Source organism: Hemiscyllium ocellatum, chromosome 10 (genome assembly GCF_020745735.1).
Source record: "Hemiscyllium ocellatum isolate sHemOce1 chromosome 10, sHemOce1.pat.X.cur, whole genome shotgun sequence".
NCBI lineage: Eukaryota > Metazoa > Chordata > Chondrichthyes > Orectolobiformes > Hemiscylliidae > Hemiscyllium > Hemiscyllium ocellatum.
The window spans coordinates 10,615,269-10,637,424 of NC_083410.1; the positions used below are offsets into that span (position 1 = coordinate 10,615,269).

At 46.3% G+C, this 22,156-nt stretch overlaps 1 protein-coding gene across 1 annotated transcript in view; it reads right to left on the reverse strand.

Moving 5' to 3' along the window:
- Nucleotides 1–20,666, reverse strand: part of LOC132819278 (epithelial cell-transforming sequence 2 oncogene-like) — a 60,812-nt gene extending 40,146 nt beyond the window's left edge. The window contains exons 1-9 of the mRNA XM_060830703.1: nucleotides 20,487–20,666; nucleotides 18,181–18,293; nucleotides 13,701–13,863; nucleotides 10,932–11,184; nucleotides 8,329–8,450; nucleotides 8,061–8,188; nucleotides 5,363–5,486; nucleotides 3,723–3,891; nucleotides 2,761–2,889 (exon numbers count right to left, since the gene is read on the reverse strand). Of these exons, the coding sequence (XP_060686686.1) occupies nucleotides 2,761–2,889; nucleotides 3,723–3,891; nucleotides 5,363–5,486; nucleotides 8,061–8,188; nucleotides 8,329–8,450; nucleotides 10,932–11,184; nucleotides 13,701–13,863; nucleotides 18,181–18,293; nucleotides 20,487–20,666 (1,381 nt within the window). The remainder of the gene's footprint in view (nucleotides 1–2,760; nucleotides 2,890–3,722; nucleotides 3,892–5,362; nucleotides 5,487–8,060; nucleotides 8,189–8,328; nucleotides 8,451–10,931; nucleotides 11,185–13,700; nucleotides 13,864–18,180; nucleotides 18,294–20,486) is intronic.
- Nucleotides 20,667–22,156: the final 1,490 nt, after the last annotated feature.

Sequence of the window (22,156 nt, forward strand, 5' to 3'; positions counted from 1 at the left end):
TGAATCGCACAGACTTTTTAAAAACAGTAAGGCCATTCAGCCCAAAGAGCCTCTCCCTCCCTCATTCTCAAGTAGATGGAAATGCTGGAAGCTGCCCAGATATTTCATTTTATTCTCTTCAGAAAATGTTGTTTTGCATTGTAAAATATCGTGCCCCTTACAGAAGGAGAATTGAGAAGGCAAGTGTTCAGCTATTGTTAAAAGTCACGCAACACCAGGTTTCAGTCCAACAGGTTTAATTGGAAGCACTAGCTTTCAGAGCGCTGCCCCTTCATCAGGTGGTTGTCTAGTAGTGCTCCGAAAGCTAGTGCTTCCTATTAAACCAGTTGGACTATAATTTGGTGGTGTGTGATTTTTAACTTTGTCCACCCCAGTCCAACACTGGCCCCTCCACATCATTCATCTATTATGGTCCAGCTGTGGTTATTTGGGTCTCCAGATGTGGTTAATCATTAAAGAAGCAATGTGCTGTAGGCATTACCATTGGCTATATGATCCAATATTCGTTTGTATGTGAACTTTAAATTCTTTTACACGTATTGGTGAAAGAGGAAATTAAAAGCAAATCGTGCAAGTGGTTTTTGATTATTAAAGCAGCTTCCAGAATACTTGCAATTGTTTATTTCTCGTATGTGTCTATGTGGGTATGTGCGTGTATGTTTGTGTGTGTCTGTGTGTGCGCCTGTGTGTGTCTCTGCCTCTGTACCTGTGTGTGTAAGGCACCTTCTGCTAGTATCAGTGCATGTGGCTAAATCCACAGGCAGAAAGTGGAAATAAAAATTGCACCCCCCTTGCAACCACCCCCCCCCCCCCAACCCCCCTATCCCGACCACTCCTGAGGTAGGGACACCAAGGGGTCAAAATGAATTTGCCCCAGCTCATTCAAAAACAAAGAAAATCAAATTCCCTCTGGTCCATTCCCCATTGAATGCTCCTGGGCCAGGTTCAAAAAGGATTTCAAAATCCAGAGCAGAGTTCCTTTACTCATTTTAACTAAAGATAAAATCCTGGCATGGTGGCTCAGTGGTTAACACTGCTGCCTCACAGCGCCACGGACCACAGGTTCAATTTCAACCTCAGGGGACTGTCTGTGTGGAGTTTTGAACATTCTCCCCGTATCTGCGTGGGTTTCTTCTGGGTGCTCTGGTTTCCTCCCACGGTCCAAAGATGTACAAGTTAGGTGGATTGACCATGGGAAATGTGGTGTTAGAGGGTCGGTCTGGGTGGGATGCTCTTCAAGAGGGTTGGTGGACTCAATGGGCCAAATGGCCTACTTCCACACTGCAGGGATTCTACGATCAATCGAGCATACATGGGACAGTACGGGATTTAAATAAAAGTCTCCTTTTGGGTCCAAAATCAATACAAAAGAAAAATAAAACAGCCCTTTTCAGGGCACAACACCGAGAACAAACACAAACTTAATGTGTCATATGAAAGCTATGCTACTAACTGTCCATCATGACCTGATGAAAACTCATCTCTTCTTCTCTCACTTCCTGACAATTGTGGCTCAGTGGGTGGCACTTTCCCTTCTGAGGCACAAGGTCATGGAGGCTTGACCTTTTTTTTTCATGAGATGTGGGTGTCATTGGCAAAGCTGGTATTTGGTGCCCATCCCTAATTACCCCTTGAGATGGAGGTGGTGAGCTGCAGACTATCTGGCATCTCCAAGCATTTCCATCTCCATGACTTGTCAGAGAAGTGAAGACATTTCTGTGGATCTGGAGTCACATGTAGGCCAGACCGGGTAAAGACAGCAGATTTCCCTCCCAAAAGGGCAGGAGCGAACCCCAAGGGAATTTTACAACAATTGGTGATCAATTCAGCTACCACAGTGAGATTCGAACTCCTGCCCCAGAGCATTAACCTGGATTGCAAGTCTGTTAACATTACAACAGTGACCCCAGCTGCCCCCAGGGTTGAAGCCACAATCCCAGGCCTTAAACAAAGAATTCAGGATGACACCCCAAAGCAGTACCATGAGCGTGGTGAGATTTGGATGAGATGTTAAACTGAGGCCCTGCCTGCCTTCTCAGATGGATGGATGGAGAAGATCCCATTTCATTATTTCGACAAGCAGGCTTGTTCCATCTGCTGTCCCAGCCCAATATCTAACCCTCACCAACATAATTGAAAATGGTTGACCTGTTTGTTATCTCACTTGTTTGTGGAAACTTGCTCTGCACAAATGTCTCACTGCATTTCCCACACACCCACCCAAACAACTTCATTGGTTGTAAAGCACTTTGAGAATTCCTAAGGTGATATATAAATGCAAGTTCTTTATCCTTTAACTAAGAGGTCACGGTTTGAAGTGGTCTACATTATAGAACAGCCAAAAAAATTACAGCTTAGGGAAAGTCAGTGCTGAAAGGGTGACATTGGTAACGAGGAGAAAATTGTCCACTTTCTGTTTGGATTCTAGAAACTTCCTAGATACAAGTCAGGATAGTGTGTGGCTTGGAGGGGAACTTGCGGGTGGTAGCATGGTCCCATGACAAGGCTGGCAGAGACATGGCAAGGTGACCATCATGAAAGGAGCAAGACCCAGTCCAAGCCACTCACCTATGGCCTTGAGGGGAATGTTCAGGTGGATCCCAGTCCAAAGTTGGACATCAAATCTGGGAAAAATCTCTGACTGAGAAACGACTTACTCAGGGAAAGCATTCCAAAACAATCTCCTTGTCTGGCTCTGACTGGATGATGCACAAAAAGTTTTGCACCTTCATCTTAAACCGTTGAAGATCAGACACGAACCTGAGGCAGCCAATGGCACGAAGATATCGATACGGCCTCCCTCTTCCTGCGACAAGATGCAGCCACTCATATTTTCCCAGAATCCCCTCACCTCAGCCTCTGGAAGATTCTTTGAGCTGATTTTGCAGCCTGGAGACAGGGAGAAAGGGGGAAGGGTTGAGAATCTCACCTTCTGTCAGTGATGGTCCTGCAACACACCTCAGGATCCTAGAGGATTGGTAGACCTCAAGCCTACACTACCTGTCAAGGAAACTCCCAGCAGAGGCTCCTGAAGGAAGGTGCCCAAGTCTTCAGTCACCCAACACATGCTACTCCCAGTCTGGAAAGGGCCAGGTGGGTAGATGGCTCATAGAGGTCACAATGGCTGGTCAGTCTCCATTTTAACAGGCATTCATTAGAATATAAGAAATCAGAGTGGGAATAAGCCATTCAGCTTTTCAAGCCTGTTCCCCTTCTACTCAGTAAGATCATGGCTGAGCTGATTGTGGCCTTAACTCCTCTCTCTTGTTGACCCGCTCCTGTAACCCTTGACCCTTGACCATAACATGTCAACCTAAAATTCACGGAAGGCAATTTCAAAGGTCAACACAACCAGAGAAAAAAAATCATCAACTTCTACTTAAATGGGGCTCACCTTGTTTTTAAACTGTGACCCCAGTGTAAATTCCCTCATGAGAGGAAACATTCCTCTCAGTATCTCCCTGGTCAGAGTCCCTCAGAACTTTACATGTCGACATAAGATTATCTCTCATTCTTTCAAATTTTATTCAGTCCTGGTCCAAACTGCCCAACCTACCCTCATAGCACAATCCTTTCGTCTCAGGGATCAAGTCATGAACGTTCTCTGAGTTGACCCCAATGCAAGTATGTTCCTCTTTAACCTTGTGTCTGTGAGTTGATCATAATGTCCTGATTGATGTCCTCTTCAGGCATTAATATCTGATCACCAAGGTTCTACTTGCCTTGTACCAAGTCTATCTCCGTCGAGTCCCCCTCAGCGACAATCCCAATGCTTCTGGCTCTCCGACCCCTCAGCACTTTTTCCAGACGGTAGAGGAGGCTGTCTGGCGTCGTCCCAGAGTACTCATATAACAGGGACAGTACACCAATCTTCACACAGTCCACAACCATCTGCCAGCAGGAACAAACCTCAATAATGAGAATAGCACCCTCTTCCTCCATCCTTCCAAACTGTATCATGGATTTCCCCACTTTCCTGAGACTGAGTTAGAGGAGGGAGTGGGGTGATATTTAGTATGTTCAAACGCCCTCCACCATTTTTAATAAAGGCACCTCCATCTTTTTGAATTAGAAGATCATAGGCACAAGCTCCCATCCAAGGACTTAGCACAGAATGGAAGCTGAAACTCCAGTATAGATCTGGGCTATCAGAGGAGCTGTCTTTGAGTTAAATCAAGGCACTATCTCCCCTCTCAGATGGACTTAAGGCTGTGTGTCACAGTGAGAATACTGCATCCAGTTCTAGTACCCACACTTCAGGAGAGGTTTGTGACACAACATAGAGGAGATTGAACCGGAATGGTTCCAGCACTAAAGGGAATGGTGGGAATGGTTCCAGGAATGAGGGGCTTTTGCAATAGGTTTGGTTTGAAGAAGCTGGAGTTGTTCTCCTTGGAATGAAGGGCAGTGAGAGAAGCTTTGATCAATGGAGTGAGGTGAATGGCCAGTTTAGGTAAGGTTGACAAAGAAACACTGCTCCCTTGAGCTGACAGTATAAGGACTAGGGCACATGGGTGTCACAAGGCATGCAGATGGGAAGGTGAGGATGAAATGTATTCCATTGTGATCAGTAACAACATGGCAATCACTACCTGTGAGGGCAGGGAAAGTGGAGATGGTCAATGATTTCCAAAGAAACTCAGGTTGATACTTGCAGGAAATAAAACGGCAGGGATATAGTGGAGAATGGAGCTGACTGGACCGCTCTATACAGAGCCAACGCAGACCCAATGGGTTGAACGATCTCCTTACTGCGGAGTAAGGAAGTTCTCCGCAGCATCCTGCCCAATATCTATTGCCCAAACACAGTTGCTCCTTGTGAGATCCAGCTGGACACAAATTGGGCTTCACCAATTCTGCATTGCAACAGTAACTACATAGTCAGGAGCAGGGTGCTGGGATAGCACAGCAGGTCAGGCAGCATCTGAGGAGCAGGAGAATTGCTGTTTCGGGCATGAGCTCTTCATCAGGCCTTTTCCAGCACCCTCCTCTCGACTCTGATCTCCCACATCTGTAGTCCTCACTGTCTCCAACAGTGACGACATATCAAAGGTAACTATCCTGGCTGTGATGTGCTTTTGTTTGTCCTGTGAGGTGATGGTGGTGGTGCTTTATAATTGTATTGAAAATACTTCTGTTTTGCTGATCTCTCAGGCCTTCTGGATTGCCTGTGATCCTGATTCTCACTTAGCAACACAGTCTGGGCCTGAACATCTCAGGAATTAGCTATCTTAAGACACCAATCAACAGATCCTTGTATTTCCATTCAGATCCTCCCGTCTCCTACCTCCATCCACCCTACTCTAACCCCCACATGCCCTCGCCACTCCCAGCATGTCCCCCGGTTCAGGATAACCCTTACCTCCCAGGCTGGAATCCTGGATGATATGAGGATGACCCGTGGTTGGTCAGAGCTGTACCCTGCTGGTCTGGCAGATTCGGTGTGAGGCAGTACAGGGTAGCTCCCTCCTCCAGCCAGGCTTTTCCTGTCATTAACCAAGAAATAAACCGTCTTGACAACAAACTCCCGGGTGACCCGTGAGAGGAACGGTGTCTACGTTCTGTATAACACAGCTTGGGAAGATTCACCAGAACAATACCAGTTCAATGCCCATGGGAAGGTCTAACCCGAGCATGCCAGAGCTGGAGAAGTAGCATCCATGTAGGTGCCAACCAGCTTGAGAGGCCCAGGTGGAAGCTAAGCTGAAGGGGCATGTGACAACCCTCAATGTCCCACCCTCTGACTTCACACACTGCCTGCCCCAACGGTGTCAGAGTGTGGGGATCCAGCATTGCACTGTTCATTATACAATGAGAGAAAAAGTTCAGAAAAGACTTACAGGATGTTGAAAGGTTTGAGCTACAGGGAGAGGCTGAACAGGCTGGGGCTGTTTTCCCTGAAGCACGGTTGCTGAGGGATGACCTTATAGAGGTTTATAAAATCATGAGGGGCTTTGATAGAGTAAATAGACAAGTCTTTTCCCTGGAGTGAAGATCTAGAGCTAGAGGGCATAGGTTTAGGGTGGGAGGGGAAAGGTATAAAAGGGACCTAAGGGGCAACGTTTTCACATAGAGGGTAGTGCGTGTATGGAATGAACAGCCAGAGGACGTGGTGGAGGCTGGTACAGTTACAGCATTTAAAAGGCATCTGGATGGTTATATGAATAGAAAGGGTTTGGGGGGATATGGGCCAGGTGCTGGCAAGTGGGACTAGATTAGATTGGGATATCTGGCCAGCATGGACGGGTTGGACATCTCTATGATTTCCGTGCTGTACATCTCTATGACTCTGTGTAAGAGCAGAAGCAGGCCATTTGGCCCATTGAGTCTGCTCCGCCATTCAATAACATCATGGCTGATCTGATCATCCCTGACTCCAGTTTTCCCCATAACCCTTGAGTCCCTTTCTGCTTAAAAATCTGTCTCTCTCAGCCTTGAATATACTTACTGACCCAGCCTCAACAAGCTTCTGTTGTTATGAATTCCATATATTCACAACCCACCAAAAGAAGAAATTCTTCCTTATCTTTGCCTTAAATGTGCAACAGCTTGTTCTGAGATTGTGCCCTCAGGACCTAGACTTTCCCACAAGGGGAAGGAATCTCTCGTATCTACCCTTTCCAATTACCTAAGAACCTGTGTTTCCTATGAAATCCCTAAGGATGTGTTCCAATAAGGTCCTCTTCCATTCTGTGTTACTCTGGTGAGTACATGTCCAACCTACACAACCTCTCCTCAGAAGGCAGTCCCTCCATACCTGGGATCAGCCCGGTGAACTTTCTCTGGACTGTCTTCAGTGGCTATATACCTCTCCTTATGTAAGAGGAACAAAGCTGTTCATAGTATTCCACCTGTGATCTGACTAATGCCTACTACAGTTTTAGCAAGACCTCTCTATTTTTATATAACATTCCTTTTGAAGTAAAGGCCAACATTCCATTTGCCTTCCCTATTACCCTCTGAACTTGGATGCTAGCTTTTTGTGATTCATGGATGTGGACTCCCAAATCACTCTGTTTCATAGCTTTCTGCAGTCTATTTAAATAATATTCAGCTCCTCTTCTTCCAGCCTCACATTTCCCCACATTATAGTCCATCTGCCTACAACACCGGAGCGGAAGAAAAGTCATCCACCATCTCAAGAGACGTTTTTTATTCATTCACAGAATGGGAGAGTCACTGGCCAGCCCAGCATTGATTGGCCATCTCTAAATGTCCAGGGGGCTGTTAAGAATGAACCTGGCATTGCTGTGGGTCTGGAGTCACATGTAGGCCAGACCAGGTACAGGAATTGTATCAGCCTCCACCACTTCCTCTGGCAGCTCATTCCATACATACACCACCCTCTGTGTGAAAAAGTGCCCCTTGGGTCTCTTTTATGTCTTTTCCCTCTCACCTTAAACTACGCTCTCTAATTTTGGACTCCCCCATCCCAGGGGAAAAGACCCTAGCAATGCCCCTTATGATTTTATAAATCTTAATAAAGTCACCCCTCAGCCTCCAACATTCCAAGGAAAATAGCTCCAGTCTATTCAGCCTCTCCCTATAGCTCAAATCCTCCAAACCTGGCAACATCCTTGTAAATCAAAACAGCATCTGGATGTGTATATGAATAGGAAGAGTTTAGAGGGGTATGGGCCAAATGCGACTAGATTTATATGGGATATCTGGTTGGCATGGACAAGTTGGACTAAGGGGCTTGTAGGAGGAAACCAGAGCACCAGGAGGAACCCCCTGCAGACACGGTGAGTCATTTGCCCGAAGGTGGAATCGAACCCAGGTCCCTGGTGCTGTGAGGCAGCAGTGCTAATCACTGAGCCACTGTACGCCCCATGGAAACACATGTGGACCTTCACAGAGACACATGGAGACACATGCAAGGACTCATACCCGGTCACAGACACATAAATACACACGTGGGCACATATGCATGAACACACACAAACATGGCCAGACTGTATCCGCAGCAATGCAGCCAGACTCTTGGGTGTGACACACCCCGTTAGACTTCACACATACACTGCTCAGCCAGTCAGTCTCCTCTGTGCTACTTCACCAACCTGTCACACAGCACTCGGAGCGATCCCTGCACCTGCCTTTTCTCCACTTCTGGACTCCACAAACCTGGCGATCGGATCTCCTCCCTCAGGAGTTGGGAAAGGGTCACATTCATCTGGAGGGTTTTATCCTAGAATAAAATTAAACAGAGGGGAATGTTGTCTGTGGGTTCAAAAATGCCACGCGTGCAGACTGTGAACATGTTGCTCCTGCACTGTTCCATACCCTGTATGAACTGTGTATTCCCTCTTTAAAACTCTTCGGTGTTACTGTCAGCTGCAATAATGTGGAGCTGAGGTGAGGGCGCCCCAACACTGCCTGGGATCTTCTATCCCGATGATGAGAATTCCATTTTCCACTCAACCAAGGGGGCCTGGACCTCAATAATTCCTCTGAAGGTTTAAGGCAGAGAATCAGCGAGTGATAAAGTGCCGTAACAGCAACAACAACATTGCATTTATAAAGCACCTTTACCGCAATAAAACACCCCAAAAGGTGCATCAATATAAATCGCCATCGAACAGAAATTTGGCCAAGACATATTTGTTACGTCTATTCTTTCACCAGATGTGGGTGGACCAGCATTTGTTACCCCTGTAGTGGTTCTGTTCGCCGAGCTGGAAGTTTTAGTTGCAAACGTTTCGTCCCCTGGCTAGGAGACATCATCAGTGCTGTGGAGCCTCCTGCGAAGCGCTTCTTTGATGTTTCTTCCGGTATTTATAGTGGTCTGTCCTTGCCGCTTCCGGGTGTCAGTTTCAGCTGTCCGCTGTAGTGGTTGGTATATTGGGTCCAGGTCGATGTGTTTGTTGATGGAGTTTGTGGATGAATGCCATGCCTCTAGGAATTCCCTGGCTGTTCTCTGTCTGGCTTGCCCTATGATAGTAGTGTTTTCCCAGTCGAATTCATGTTGCTTGTTGTCTGAGTGTGTGGCTACTAGGGATAGCTGGTCATGTCGTTTCGTGGCTAGTTGGTGTTCATTCTTGGACGCCATCAAGAATACACGCATAGACAAAGAAGAAACCATGATCTCATTTGACGTGACGGCACTGTTCACTTCGATTGACTAAACCCTAGCCAGAGAAACAATAGCCAACCTACTGGACATACAGAACAGAAAACAGGAGGCGGAACCTATCAACAAAGATGGCATACTTAAACTACTGGACTTGTGCCTCACTACACACTTTACATTCAACAATCAGATATACGAACAAATCAACGGAACACCCATGGGATCACCAATCTCGGGACTCATAGCAGAGGCAGTTATGCAAAGGTTAGAACAAACAGCCCTACCACAAATTCAACCCAAACTCTGGGTCAGATATGTCGATGACACGTTCGTAATCATCAAAAACACGGAAATAGAAAAAACACACCGGATCATCAACGCCACACTCACAGGAATCCGATTCACGAGAGAAGTAGAAAAGGATAGCCAACTCCCATTCCTAGACGTGATAGTACAGAGAACACCGAACGGAGAATTCACCACAAGGGTACACAGGAAAACAACACACACAGACCAAGTCCTAAACTATGAAAGTAACCACCCCAACACACACAAATAAAGCTGCATCAGGACACTATTCAAAAGAGCTACAACACACTGCAGTACACCAGAACTGCGAAAAGAGGAAGAGGAACATCTATACAAGGTATTCGCCAAAAACGGATACCCGCGCAACTTTATCAACAGATGCCCAAGAGATAGACCACGGAACGAGGACATGCCACAACCAAAAGGACTAGCCACACTACCATACATCAGGAGCGTTTCAGAACTGACAGCCAGACTACTGCGACCCTTAGGACTCATAACGGCACACAAACCAACAGCCACGCTCAGAAAACAACTCACTAGAACAAAGGAGCCAATACCCAACATGAGCAAAACTAATGTAGTTTATAAAATACCATGCAAGGACTGCACAAAACACTATATAGGACAAATAGGAAGACAGCTAACAATCCGCATACATGAACACCAACTAGCCACGAAACGACACGACCAGCTATCCCTAGTAGCCACACACTCAGACAACAAGCAACATGAATTCGACTGGGAAAACACTACTATCATAGGGCAAGCCAGACAGAGAACAGCCAGGGAATTCCTAGAGGCATGGCATTCATCCACAAACTCCATCAACAAACACATCGACCTGGACCCAATATACCAACCACTACAGCGGACAGCTGAAACTGACACCCGGAAGTGGCAAGGACAGACCACTATAAATACCGGAAGAAACATCAAAGAAGCGCTTCGCAGGAGGCTCCACAGCACTGATGATGTCTCCTAGTCAGGGGACGAAACGTTTGCAACTAAAACTTCCAGCTCGGCGAACAGAACCACTACAACAAGCACCCGAGCTACAAATCTTCGCACAAACTTTGAATTTGTTACCCCTCTCTAATCGGTGTTTAACTCACCTGCTGGCCAGGCCATTTCCGAGGGCAGTGAAGTCAACCAGATTGCTGTGGGCCTGGAGTCACCTGTAGGCCAGACTGGCTAAGGATGGCAGATTTCCTTCCCTGAAGGGCATGAGTGAACTGGATGGTTATCGTGCCAGAGTCGCCATCACCGAGTTTGACTTTTAATTAATTGAATTTAAATTCCAGCAGCTGCTATGGTGGAAATTTTGGAGTGAGTCAAGAATATCACGCTAAAGGCCTTCTTGCACTTTCTCTCCTGCTCCTCAGGTACTGTCAGACCCTCCCATCCTGGTCCCCTCACCCTCCTCCAGTGTGGTATGCCCCATCTTGTTCACCCCATCAGTCACCCTTCACATTGCTGCGAATGGAGAAACGGGAAAATCAGAGACATTGACTGAGGACAGGAGAGGATGAGATGCCTCAGTTTTACTCACTCTTCTGCCCCGCCAGCCTGGCCTGGATTAACCTCCTCAGGAGCCTTTCGGTCCACTCGTCCTCACTGCCCTCCAGCTTCTTCTTGGGCTCTTCCAGGATCCCGTACACCTCAGCGGTCTCTGCCGGGGTGAGGTAATCTAGGCTGCGGGCACATGCCACATAATGGCGTTTCCATGCCCCATATTCGTGGTCAGGGGGTGTGTATGGCAGGAACCAGCCTCGTTTCACACATTTGGGCATCCAGAGGCAATCCTGGCAAAACACAACAGGGAGGCGCACGTTTTCCATGACAAGACCAGCATTTGTTGTCCTACACAGCAAAACATTGACTATAGGAGCGGGAGTAGGCCATTCCACCTTTCAAGCCTGCTTCACCATTCAATAAGATCATGGCTGATCATCAAGCTCAATACTGTCATCCTGCCTCCCACCTTTGAGTAAAGAAATCTTTTCCTCAACTCATTCCTAAATGGTTTACCGTGCATCCTAAGATTGAGCCTCTGGTTCTAGACTCCACATCCTGGGAAAACACCTTTCTGCATCTAGTCCAGCCCTTTTATAATTTTATACGTTTTAATCAGATCCCCTCTAACCCTCCAAACCCATGAACATAAACACAGTCAAGCCAATCTCTTCATGTCTAACAGTCCTGCCATCACCTCCTCTATGACATGTATATGCTTTCTTAGGGAGGAGAAACCCAAACTGCACATGATACTCCAGGTATAGTCTCACTAAGATCCGGTATAATTGCAGTGAGACATCCCTACTTCTGAACTCACATCCTCTTGCAATAAAGGTCAATACTGTATCTCATTTGCCATCCTGATTACTTGGTGCCCCTACTTGTTTAATATCAATGACTGACATAAACAGATTCCCAGATTCCCTTTGAACATCTCCACTTCCCAATATACCACCGCTTAAATTATACCCTTCTTTCCTATTTTTCACATCAAAGTGCATAACTTCACATTTATCCACATTCCATAGAGTTATACAGCACAGAATCAGGCCCTTCATCCATGCCTACCAGATATCCTAATCTAATCTAGTCCCATTTCCCAGTACTTGACACATATCCCTCTAAACCTTCCTATTCATATACCCATCCAGACGCCTTTTAAATGTTGTAATTGTACCAGCTTCCGCCACTTTCTCTGGCAGCTCATTCCATACACTCACCACCCCTCTGTGTGAAAATGTTGCCCCTTGTTATATCTTTCCCCTCTCAACTTAAACCTATGCCCCCAGGAAAAAGACCTTGGCTATTTACCCTATCCGTGTCCCTCATGATTTTATAAACCTCCATAAGGTCAGCCCTCAGCCTTCGACATTCCAGGGAAAACAGCCCCAGCCTGTTCAGCCTCTCCCTGTAGCTCAAACCTTCCAACCCCGGCGACATCCTTGTAAATCTAAAAGGCATCTCCACCTGACAAAAGAGCAGCGTTTCGAAAGTTTGTGATTTCAAATAAACCTGTTGGACTATAACCTGATGTCATGGAACTTCTGACCAACTCTAGGAAGGCATTCTAAGATTCACAATTTAACCCAGGAAGGGTAGTTTGAGAAGAGGCAAGTTTTGTATGTTAAAATATCAGGAACTTCCTCTATCTTTTATCACATTATACCACTAAGAATTGGTCCAATTTCCAAGCTGGGTTAGGAAGGCATTCAACCAAGTGAGAAAAGCATGTGTAATTATCTTGGCCATCTCCTTGTCCAGGCTCACAGTGTTCAGAACGAGATCAAATCCCCTCAACAAATATTAAAAGGACAGCCTGGACTCTAACTTTCTCTTATTTTAAAGGCTAGCACCAGGTACTGTGTTTCAGATGCACTTTGATTGGTCAAACTACCAGGCTTGAAGCAAAACACACTTTATTCATACACTATAGATAAAATATCACAAAAGAACTCTACTGGAAAACTAAACAGAATAATAAATTTTATAACTACTAAATAGTAACTGTTCCAATATATAGAAACATCCCATCAACACACCCTTGGCAAAGGCAAGTTCAGTAAATTTGATTGTCTCACATGCAACTCCAGTCCAGGAGGCAAAACATCAAGAGAAAACTCAGAGAGAGAGTAGCAGGGAGAGATGTACTGCAGCTTCAAGACTCCAGTAACTGCTACTGCAAAACTGAAAGTAAAATTCTTGGTTCTGTCTCAACCTTTCTTAATAAAAAAATCCAGTACCAAATGCATCTCTTAAAGCCATATCCCAATGTTAGTGAGGAGGTAGGACACTCTGGGCTTATAACAGAATGGATTCTGCAGAGCACCTAAGGACCTCTCCAGCAGATTCACTACCCCACCTCTGCCTCTCCCTGGACATCCATGACTATAGGATATTGTCCAAAACCAGGTTTAAATGGGTCCCATCAATGGCCCACGCCCCAACACCCACCCTTGTGATACCAAAGAGCTTCACGAGGAGTGAAAGTAATAGCTGGGGGAATTCCCCATTGGAAAGAGACAATGGGCTGAAGGGTCTCATGTGCTAGAGTCCCAACTAAGGTTCCCTCCGGGATGTTCAACAAAAGGAATCTTCACTCACTCAGAGATATGGCACTATTAAGAAGATGAAGGGAGCCGGAGTGCCGTTTGGCTGACCTTCCCAATAAGCTTCAGTATGTGGTGGTCTCTAACTTGGGGACTGATAACGTCCAACCTCCTACATAATGATGACCATCCTGAGCCTCACACCGGCTTCCATGGGAGTGCAGTCATTGGGAAAGTGCGAGAATGGAATTGCTGACCTGCTCTGACAGAAACCTCCAGTGCCAGTTAACCTGGGAGACGGAGCACAGTTCTCTGGGATTCAGGAATGAGAAGATGTAAAGCGACAGGAACCGTGGCAGAATGGTGGTGAAATCAAGGCTGGTCACTGGGATAGTCTCGGCAAACCATTTCTGGATGAATCTGTGTGGACATAAGAACCCCATTACCCCTTGATATATTTTCCAATCAACCTGTTCAGAGATATTACTCTGCCCCTCTAGAACATGAATATATGTCTCCTGGTCCAGAGCTACAGATACTACCACAGCACCCAGCTCCTCTATTCTTCCACTACTGGACTTGATGTTTCTTAAATCAACCTGTTCAGATCCATGAGGTGTGCTGGGGATTGAACTTGGACCTTCTGGTTTGGAGGTAGCACCATTGTTACAACATATATTGAATTCAAATTCCTTCAATAGATTAGATTAGATTAGATTCCCTACAGTGTGGAAACAGGCCCTTCGGCCCAACAAGTCCACACCGACCCTCCAAAGAGCAACCCACCCAGACCCATTCCCCTACACTTACACTCAATAATCAGAAACTGTCTTTATGTCATAACAGTAAGGACAAGAGAAAGCCATTCATCCTGTTGAGACTGCCCCATCATTTGATTACATCACTATTTGTCTGTATCTTACCTTCCCTCAGCTGCCTTGTTTCCCTATCCCTAACAATTTTATCTAATAAAAATCCATCAGTCTCAGTCTTGAGAGTTCTAATTGACACCCGGGATCCAGCAGCTTGGGAATGCCAGGTTCGTCTGGGTGAAGAAATGTTCCTGTCATGAGCCCTTAGCAACTGGTTCTCTCACCATAACGTCATCGCTGCTTGCCTGGATTCCCTCCACTGGACGAAAGGTTTTTGCTGTGGAGTTTACCCTGTGGGGCGTTTCCATTATTCTGTACACTTCAATTGATCTCCCCCTCAGTCTGATGGATGTTGGGCTCAGAGGTGATGTTCTGGGTTAAATATTTCTCATCAGACATTGGCTATCTGTCTTTTGTCATGTTTTGTCTTTTGTTATCCAGGAGTTTAGGTTCAAGACAAACTGGTCAAAGAGAAACTGAGGTCAAGGACTATGTTCAGGATTAGACCTCTCTATCTCTTTGTTTATTATGCACCAACCCTGGCAATACACCGATATTCAGGGATACAGAAGGCTCTATACTTACTGCTTCAGTATAGAAACATTGCACAATAGTCACTGTCTAAAGCTAGTCAGTCTACGCCCACGTGATTCTCTCTTTGTGCTTTTAACATTCACACAGCTAGACTTTTAAGCCCTGGCTCAGCTGTCCATCTATTTCTCTTTTCCTTAACTCCACCAACACTATGCTATTTAGGGCCAGTGAGGAGCAACTCTGTGACATCATCACAATGTTGCTCCAGGATGCTAAAGCATTTATACAACAACTTGCACCAAAAGTTGAATGGGCTGGAGATTCTACCAGTTATCTCTGGAGTTTTTAATATGATCTTTTTGCTTAGTAGATTAAAGTGGACGAGTGGAGATCATAGGTGGTTTTCTGGTGCTGGTCGTTAGTATCTCTATCTCTGGGCAAGGAACTCTGGGTTTGACAATGAACAATAGGTGCAGGAGTAGGCCATTCAGCCCTTCAAGCCAGCACCATCATTTGTTATGATCATGGCTGATCATCCACAATCAGTATCCTTTTCCTGCCTTATCCCCATAACCCTTGGTTCCACTATCTCTAAGAGCTCTATCCATCTCTTTCTTGGTCTGAGACCAAGACTTGATGGCCACAGTTCATAATGTGACCAAACTGGTTGATTCTTAGCCTCTAAGTTGCTCCAGTATGCCTGATCATAGAATTCCTACAGTGTAGATAGAGGCCATTTGGCCCTTCAAGTCTACAACCACCTTCCAAAGAGGATCACCCCCTCCCCCACACCCATCCACCCACATTTGCAGGCTAACCCACCTAGCCTGCATATGATTGGACACAATGGGCAATTGAACACGGTCAATCCACTTAACCAGCACATCTTTGGACAATGGGAGGGAACTGGAGTACCCAGAGGAAACCCACGTAGACACGAGGAAAACATTCAAACACCACACACAATTGTCCAAGGCTGGAATCAAACCCAGGTCCCTGGCAACATGAGGCAGGAGTGCTAACCACTGAGCCACTATGGTGACATTCAGTAAGTGCATGGGAGTTTCCTATGTGGCCACAATTGATGCAGAGTGATGACCTCATAAACTGTAGCCTCAGGCAACATTTTGTCATGAAAAATACAGCTACAGAAACAGACACAAGCATCTGCCTCTGGGTGTGACCTTCGTACTGAGTTTGAGCAGGTTGTTCTGGGTTGTGGGAGGAACAGTTTGGATCGGCTGAATGTTCTATTGCCTTCTGTCATGGTCCAGACCAAACCCCCTCAGTATATTTGAAGAAGGAAGCCTAGGCCCTAACTTTTTTTCATTTTAAAGGCGAGTGTAAAGTGCTGTGTTCCAGATACAACGTGACTGACCAAACTACTCATCATTAAACAAAACACATTCATTTAAACATTGCAGTTAAAATACAAACAAAAGAAAGAGGAATTTAGAAAACTTAACTAATGGAAAGCTTAACTGAATAGTAGATACAGTCCTCATTATATTAGATTCCCTACAGTGTGAAAACAGGCCCTTCGGCCCAACAAGTCCACACTGACCCTCCAAAGAGTAACCCACCCAAACCCATTTCCCCCTGAGTAATGCATCTAACACTAAGGGCAATTTAGCGTGACCATTTCACCTGACCTGCACATCTTTGAACTGTGGGAGAAACCCAGAGCACCCAGAGGAAACCCATGCGGAGAACATTCACAGACAGTTGCCTGAGGCAGGAATTGAACCCAAGTCCCTGGTACTGTGAGGCAGCAGTGCTAACCACTGGGCCGCCATTAATTATCAACTAACTGTTCCAATATTGCAACATCCCATAAACACACCCCTTGGCAAAAAAGGCAAATTCAGACGCAGATTCTCAGATGCAGTTCCCGAATCTAGGAGGAAACATCATCAAGAGAAGAGTCAGAAGCAGTAGAAGCTAGAAGACATTCATTGAAGATTCCAACTCTTTTGAGGCCCTAACAGCTTCTGCTTAAAACTAAACCTAAAAGCTAAAAAAAAAGCCTAGTCTGTGAGAACTGGCCACACCCGGCTGCTTCCATCGTTCTGACTTTAAAATAAATACCAAGACCTCACAAACTTGGTCACCTCCTTATAGGAAGGATGTGGAGCTTTAGAGAGAGTGCAAAGGAGATTTACCAGGATGCCTCTTGGACTGGAGGGCATGTCTAATGAAGAAAGGCTGAGGGAGCTAGGGCTTTTCTCATTGGAGTGAAGAAGGCTGAGCGGTGACTTGGTAGAGATGTACAAGCTGATGAGAGGCATAGATGGAGTGGATAGCCAGGGTGGAAATGCCTGTCATGAGGGGAGCATAATTTTGAGGTGATTGATGGAAGGTTGAGAGGAGGTGTCAGAGGTAGGTTCTTTACACAGAGCGGTGGGAGCATGGAATGCACTGCCAACAGTGGTAGTAGAGTCAGATACATTAGGGACATTTAAACAACTCTTGGATAGGCAAATGGATATTAGGTTAATCTGATCTTAAAGTAGGATAAAAGGTTGGCTCAACATGGATGGCCAAAGGGCCTGTACTGTGTTGTACTATTCTGTGTTCTATGTTCAGAAATCGTTTAGAACATAGAACATAGAACAATACAGCACAGAACAGGCCCTTCGGCCCACGATGTTGTGCCAAACATCTATCCTAGATTAAGCACCCATCCATGTACCTATCCAATTGCCGCTCAAAGGTCGCCAATGATTCTGACTCTACCACTCCCACGGGCAGCGCATTCCATGCCCCCACCACTCTCTGGGTAAAGAACCCACCCCTGACATCCCCCCATACCTTCCACCCTTCACCTTAAATTTATGTCCCCTTGTAACACTCTGTTGTACCCGGGGAAAACGTTTCTGACTGTCTACTCTATCTATTCCTCTGATCATCTTATAAACCTCTATCAAGTCACCCCTTATCCTTCGTCGTTCCAACGAGAAAAGGCCGAGAACTCTCAACCTATCCTCGTTTACTTTCTTAGAGACAGCTCAGCAACTTTACAAGGCAATCTCTCCTCAAAAAAGAAACTAGGACAAAATAACCTTTTAAAGCGACAGCGTCGTCATATTTCCCTTTCCACATATTCTCATGGGGCATCTTGACCACCCTGGGATGAGCCTGGACAGTACACTGGAGCAGCAATGAATCTGTCAAATGTGACCATTTCAGGCTAGGCTGCACCTCCCACACCTGCCTCAGGGACACATAGGAACATAACCCAGCACGGAAACAAAATATGCAAAACAGAAACAATGTTAAAAACGGCGTGAACTACTACTGAGTTGTCAGGTTGGGTTTTGATCACACTTACCTGAGCAGCGATTTACTGCAGCGCATTAGGAGACTCTGGATAAACCGTTTCCTCTGTTTGTCGGTCCACAGGTCAAACCAATGACTTACCAGAGCCACTCTCTCATCAAAGAGCTGTAAGAGGAGAAGATTCACTGCATTATTGCTATGGGGACTTAACATTAAATTGTGCAATGAGAGGAGCAACACCATCAGAGGCAGAGGAGGGTGTAATGGGTAGTGAGACCTGCAGGAGGAGCTCTTTTGTCAAACACCAATTTGGCAAGCCAACAAAATTACAGTCACTGCAAAAATCTACAGGCAGCAGCACAAATCTTCTGAGTATTTACAATTGTTTTTAGAAACAGCAGAAGAACATTCTACCAAATGTCACAACACCAGGTAACATGATCGAACCCATTGAAATAAATGGAGGACTTTGCATCACCCCATTGGCTGTTCCTCAGTTGAACTGAAGGCTGAGCCACAGAGTTTATACCACATCCCCAGGCACCGTTTGTACAGGCTTCAGTACACCCAGCACATACCAGCTAGTAGGGAGCTGGAAGGTGATAACTTCAACATTGCAGCACTCATTCAATATTGACTCTCATCAGTACTGCACTTCCTCAGTACTGATCATCTGGCAGTGCGCCACCCCTCAGTACTGATCCTTGGACAGTGCAGCACTCCCTCAGTACTGGCCTTCCAACAGTGCGGCACTCCCTCAGTATTGACCCTCCGATAGTGCTGCACTCTCTCAGTACTGACCCTCTGACAGTGCGGCACTCCCTCAATATTGACCCCCTGACAGTGCGGCACACCCTCAGTACTGACCCTCAGACAGTGCAGCACTCCCTCAGTATTGACATTCTGACAATGCGACAACCCTCAGTACTGACCCTGCGACAGTGTGGCACTCCCTCAGTACTGACACTCAGACAGTGCTACACTCTCTCAACACTGACCCTCCGAGAGTGCGGCACTCCCTCAGTACTAACCCTTGGAAAGTGCAGCACTCCCTCAGTACTGGCCTTCCAACAGTGCGGCACTCCCTCAGTACTGACCCTCCAACAGTGCGGCACTCTCTCAAAATTGACCCCCTGACAGTGTGGCACTCCCTCAGTACTCACACTCGGACAGTACTGCGCTTTCTCAATACTGATCCTCCGACAGTGCGGCACTCCCTCAATACCCCCTGACAGTGCGGCACTCCCTCAAAACTGACCTTCTGACAGTGCAGCACTTCTCCAGTACTGATCCTTGGACAATACAGCATCCCTTCAGCATTGACACTTGGACAAGATAATATTCTCTCAGAGTGCTTCAGTGTTCCTTCTGATGCAGTCTTCTCTACACTGGGAAGACAGGATGCCGACTTACAGAGCACTTCAGAGAACATCTCCAGGACACCCCCACCAACCAACCCTATCGCCCCGTGGTCGAACACTTCAACTTCCTCTCCCACTCCGCCGAGGACATGCAGGTCCTGGGCCTTGTCCATTGCCACTCCCTAACCACCCGATGCCAGGAGGAAGAATGCATCATCTTCTGCCTCGGGACCCTCCAAACCCACAGCATCAGTTTGGATTTCAACAGTTTCCTCATCTCCCCTCTCCCTACCTTATCCCAGTTCCAACCTTCCAACTTGGTATCACACTCATGACCTGTCCTACCTGTCCATCTTCCTTCCCATCTATCCAATCCATCCTCCTCTCCGACCTATCACCATAACCCCCTCCACAAGCTACCTATTGCACTCTCAGCTACCTCCCCCCACCAGCCCCAAACCCCTGCCATTTAGTTCACCCCCCCCGCGCTCATTAGTGAAGGGCTTATGCCCAAAATGTTGATTCTCCTGCTTCTCAGATGCTGCCTGACCTGCTGTGCTTTTCCAGCGCATCACTCTTCACTCTAATCTCCAGCGTCTGCAGTCCTCACTTTCTCCACAGTACTGACCCTCTGACAGTGCAGCATTCCCTTAGTACTGACCCTTGACAGTGCAGCACTCCCTCAGTACTGACCCTCCGACAGTATTGAGCTCCCTCAGCACTATACATGGTGCAGAAAAATAAGAAGAAATGAAGCACCGAAGTGCATCGAATGTTCAAGAAAGGTTTGGTTGAAAATAAGAAACAACAAAATCAAAATTCAGAGAGGAGTCGGCAGGGGGAGGGGGGTGGGTCTGAGATGTGGGAAATCATGGAGAAAGTACAAAGTAAAAGGGTATAAGGTCATCACTGGTGTTGTTAAAACAAATTCGTTCATAAACCAAAGGCTGAGTAATACCATTCTGTTTGCTGCCCCTCACTGCTATCTGTAATTCACCTGCTGATTGGCTGCTTTATGGATCACTGGCGTCCATGTGCTGAATCTGGTTGGCTGGATAATGGCATCCGGTTTTGAACTGGAGCCTCTGACAAAAGCCTCTGATCGCCTGAGGGGTTCAATCTCCCGCCATTGGCTCCCATGTGGCATTGGTCTAAAGCTGGTCAGCATAGCTGCCATGGCACTGGGCACCTTCTGAAACATCAACCACGCACCATGCACTGTGGAAAAAATGTCACAAAACACTTTCAAGAAAGGATATCAACAGGAAGGTTTCTGCTGCCACTGTCTGACTTTTCCTCCGTTGTGACTTCAGTCAGCCTGAATTAGTACCCTAGAGATAATAAAACTAAGAAGAAAGTTTACCCTCTGGGAGGGTAAAGGCAGCTGATACACAAGAACACCACCAGCTGCAAGTTCCTTTCCAAGCTACATGCATAGACACTTATAGTACAGAAGGAGGCCACTTGTTCCATTGTTTTCACACTGGCAAACAAACATCTGATCATACCATCCCTATTCAGAACCTAATCACTGTTCCTTCACTGTCACTGGGTCAATATCCTGGGATTCCTTCCCTAATAATACCATGGGTGCCCTTACACTCCAAGGACTACAATTGATCAGGACGTCAGATCACCACCACCTTCTCCAGGGCAATTACAGATGAGCAATAAATGATAGTGATGTGCACATTGCATCAATTAACAATAAAAAGGAGTAGGTTAAGGTGAACAACGAGGTTGGTGGAGAGGAACAATTCCTCTGGTTATGGCAGGGAATTTTAGAACAAAGATCCTTCATTTAGGCTGGTCCAGACGGCCAAGTCGCATAGGATCCATGGCACATTGGCAAATTGGATACAAAATTGGCTTGGTTATAGCAGACAGAGGGTCATTGTTGAGGGGTGTGTTTTAAATGGACCAGTGGTGTTCTGCAAGGACTGGAGTTGGGACCTCTGCAGTTTGTAAGGTATATAGATGACAGTTGAAAGTCTACATGGTGTGAGCAGTATGTTTGCAGATGACGTGGACATTAGTGGAGTTGTGGATAGTGAGAAAGGTTGTCAAAAGACACAGCAGGATTTCGATCATTTGGAAAGCTGGGGGAAGAAATGGCAGATGGAGTTTAATCCGGCAAAGTGTGACATGATGCATTTTGGGAGGTCAAATGAAAGAGGAAATAATCACACTAAATGGCAGGACGTTTAGGGACATTAATATACAGAGGGATCTTGAGGAACAAGACCATACCTTTTGTAAGTGGCAACACAAGAGAATAAAGTGGTAAACATACAGCATGCTTGCCTTCATTGGCCAGAGCATTGAGTATTAAAGTGAACAAGCCATGTTGCAGCTTTATAAGACTTTAGATTAGATTCACTACAGTGTGGAAACAGGCTCTTCAGCCCAACCAGTCCACACTGACCCTCCAAAGAGTAACCCACCCAGACCCATTTCCCTCTGTCTAATGCACCCAACACTATGGGCAATTTAGCATGGCCAATTCACCTGACCTGCACATCTTTGGACTGGGGGAGGAAACCCACACAGACACGGGGAGAATGTGAAAACTCCACACAATCAGTCACCCAAGGCTGTGAATCAAACCTGGGACCCTGGTGCTGTGAGGTAGCAGTGCTAACCACTGAGCCATCGAGCCACATTAGG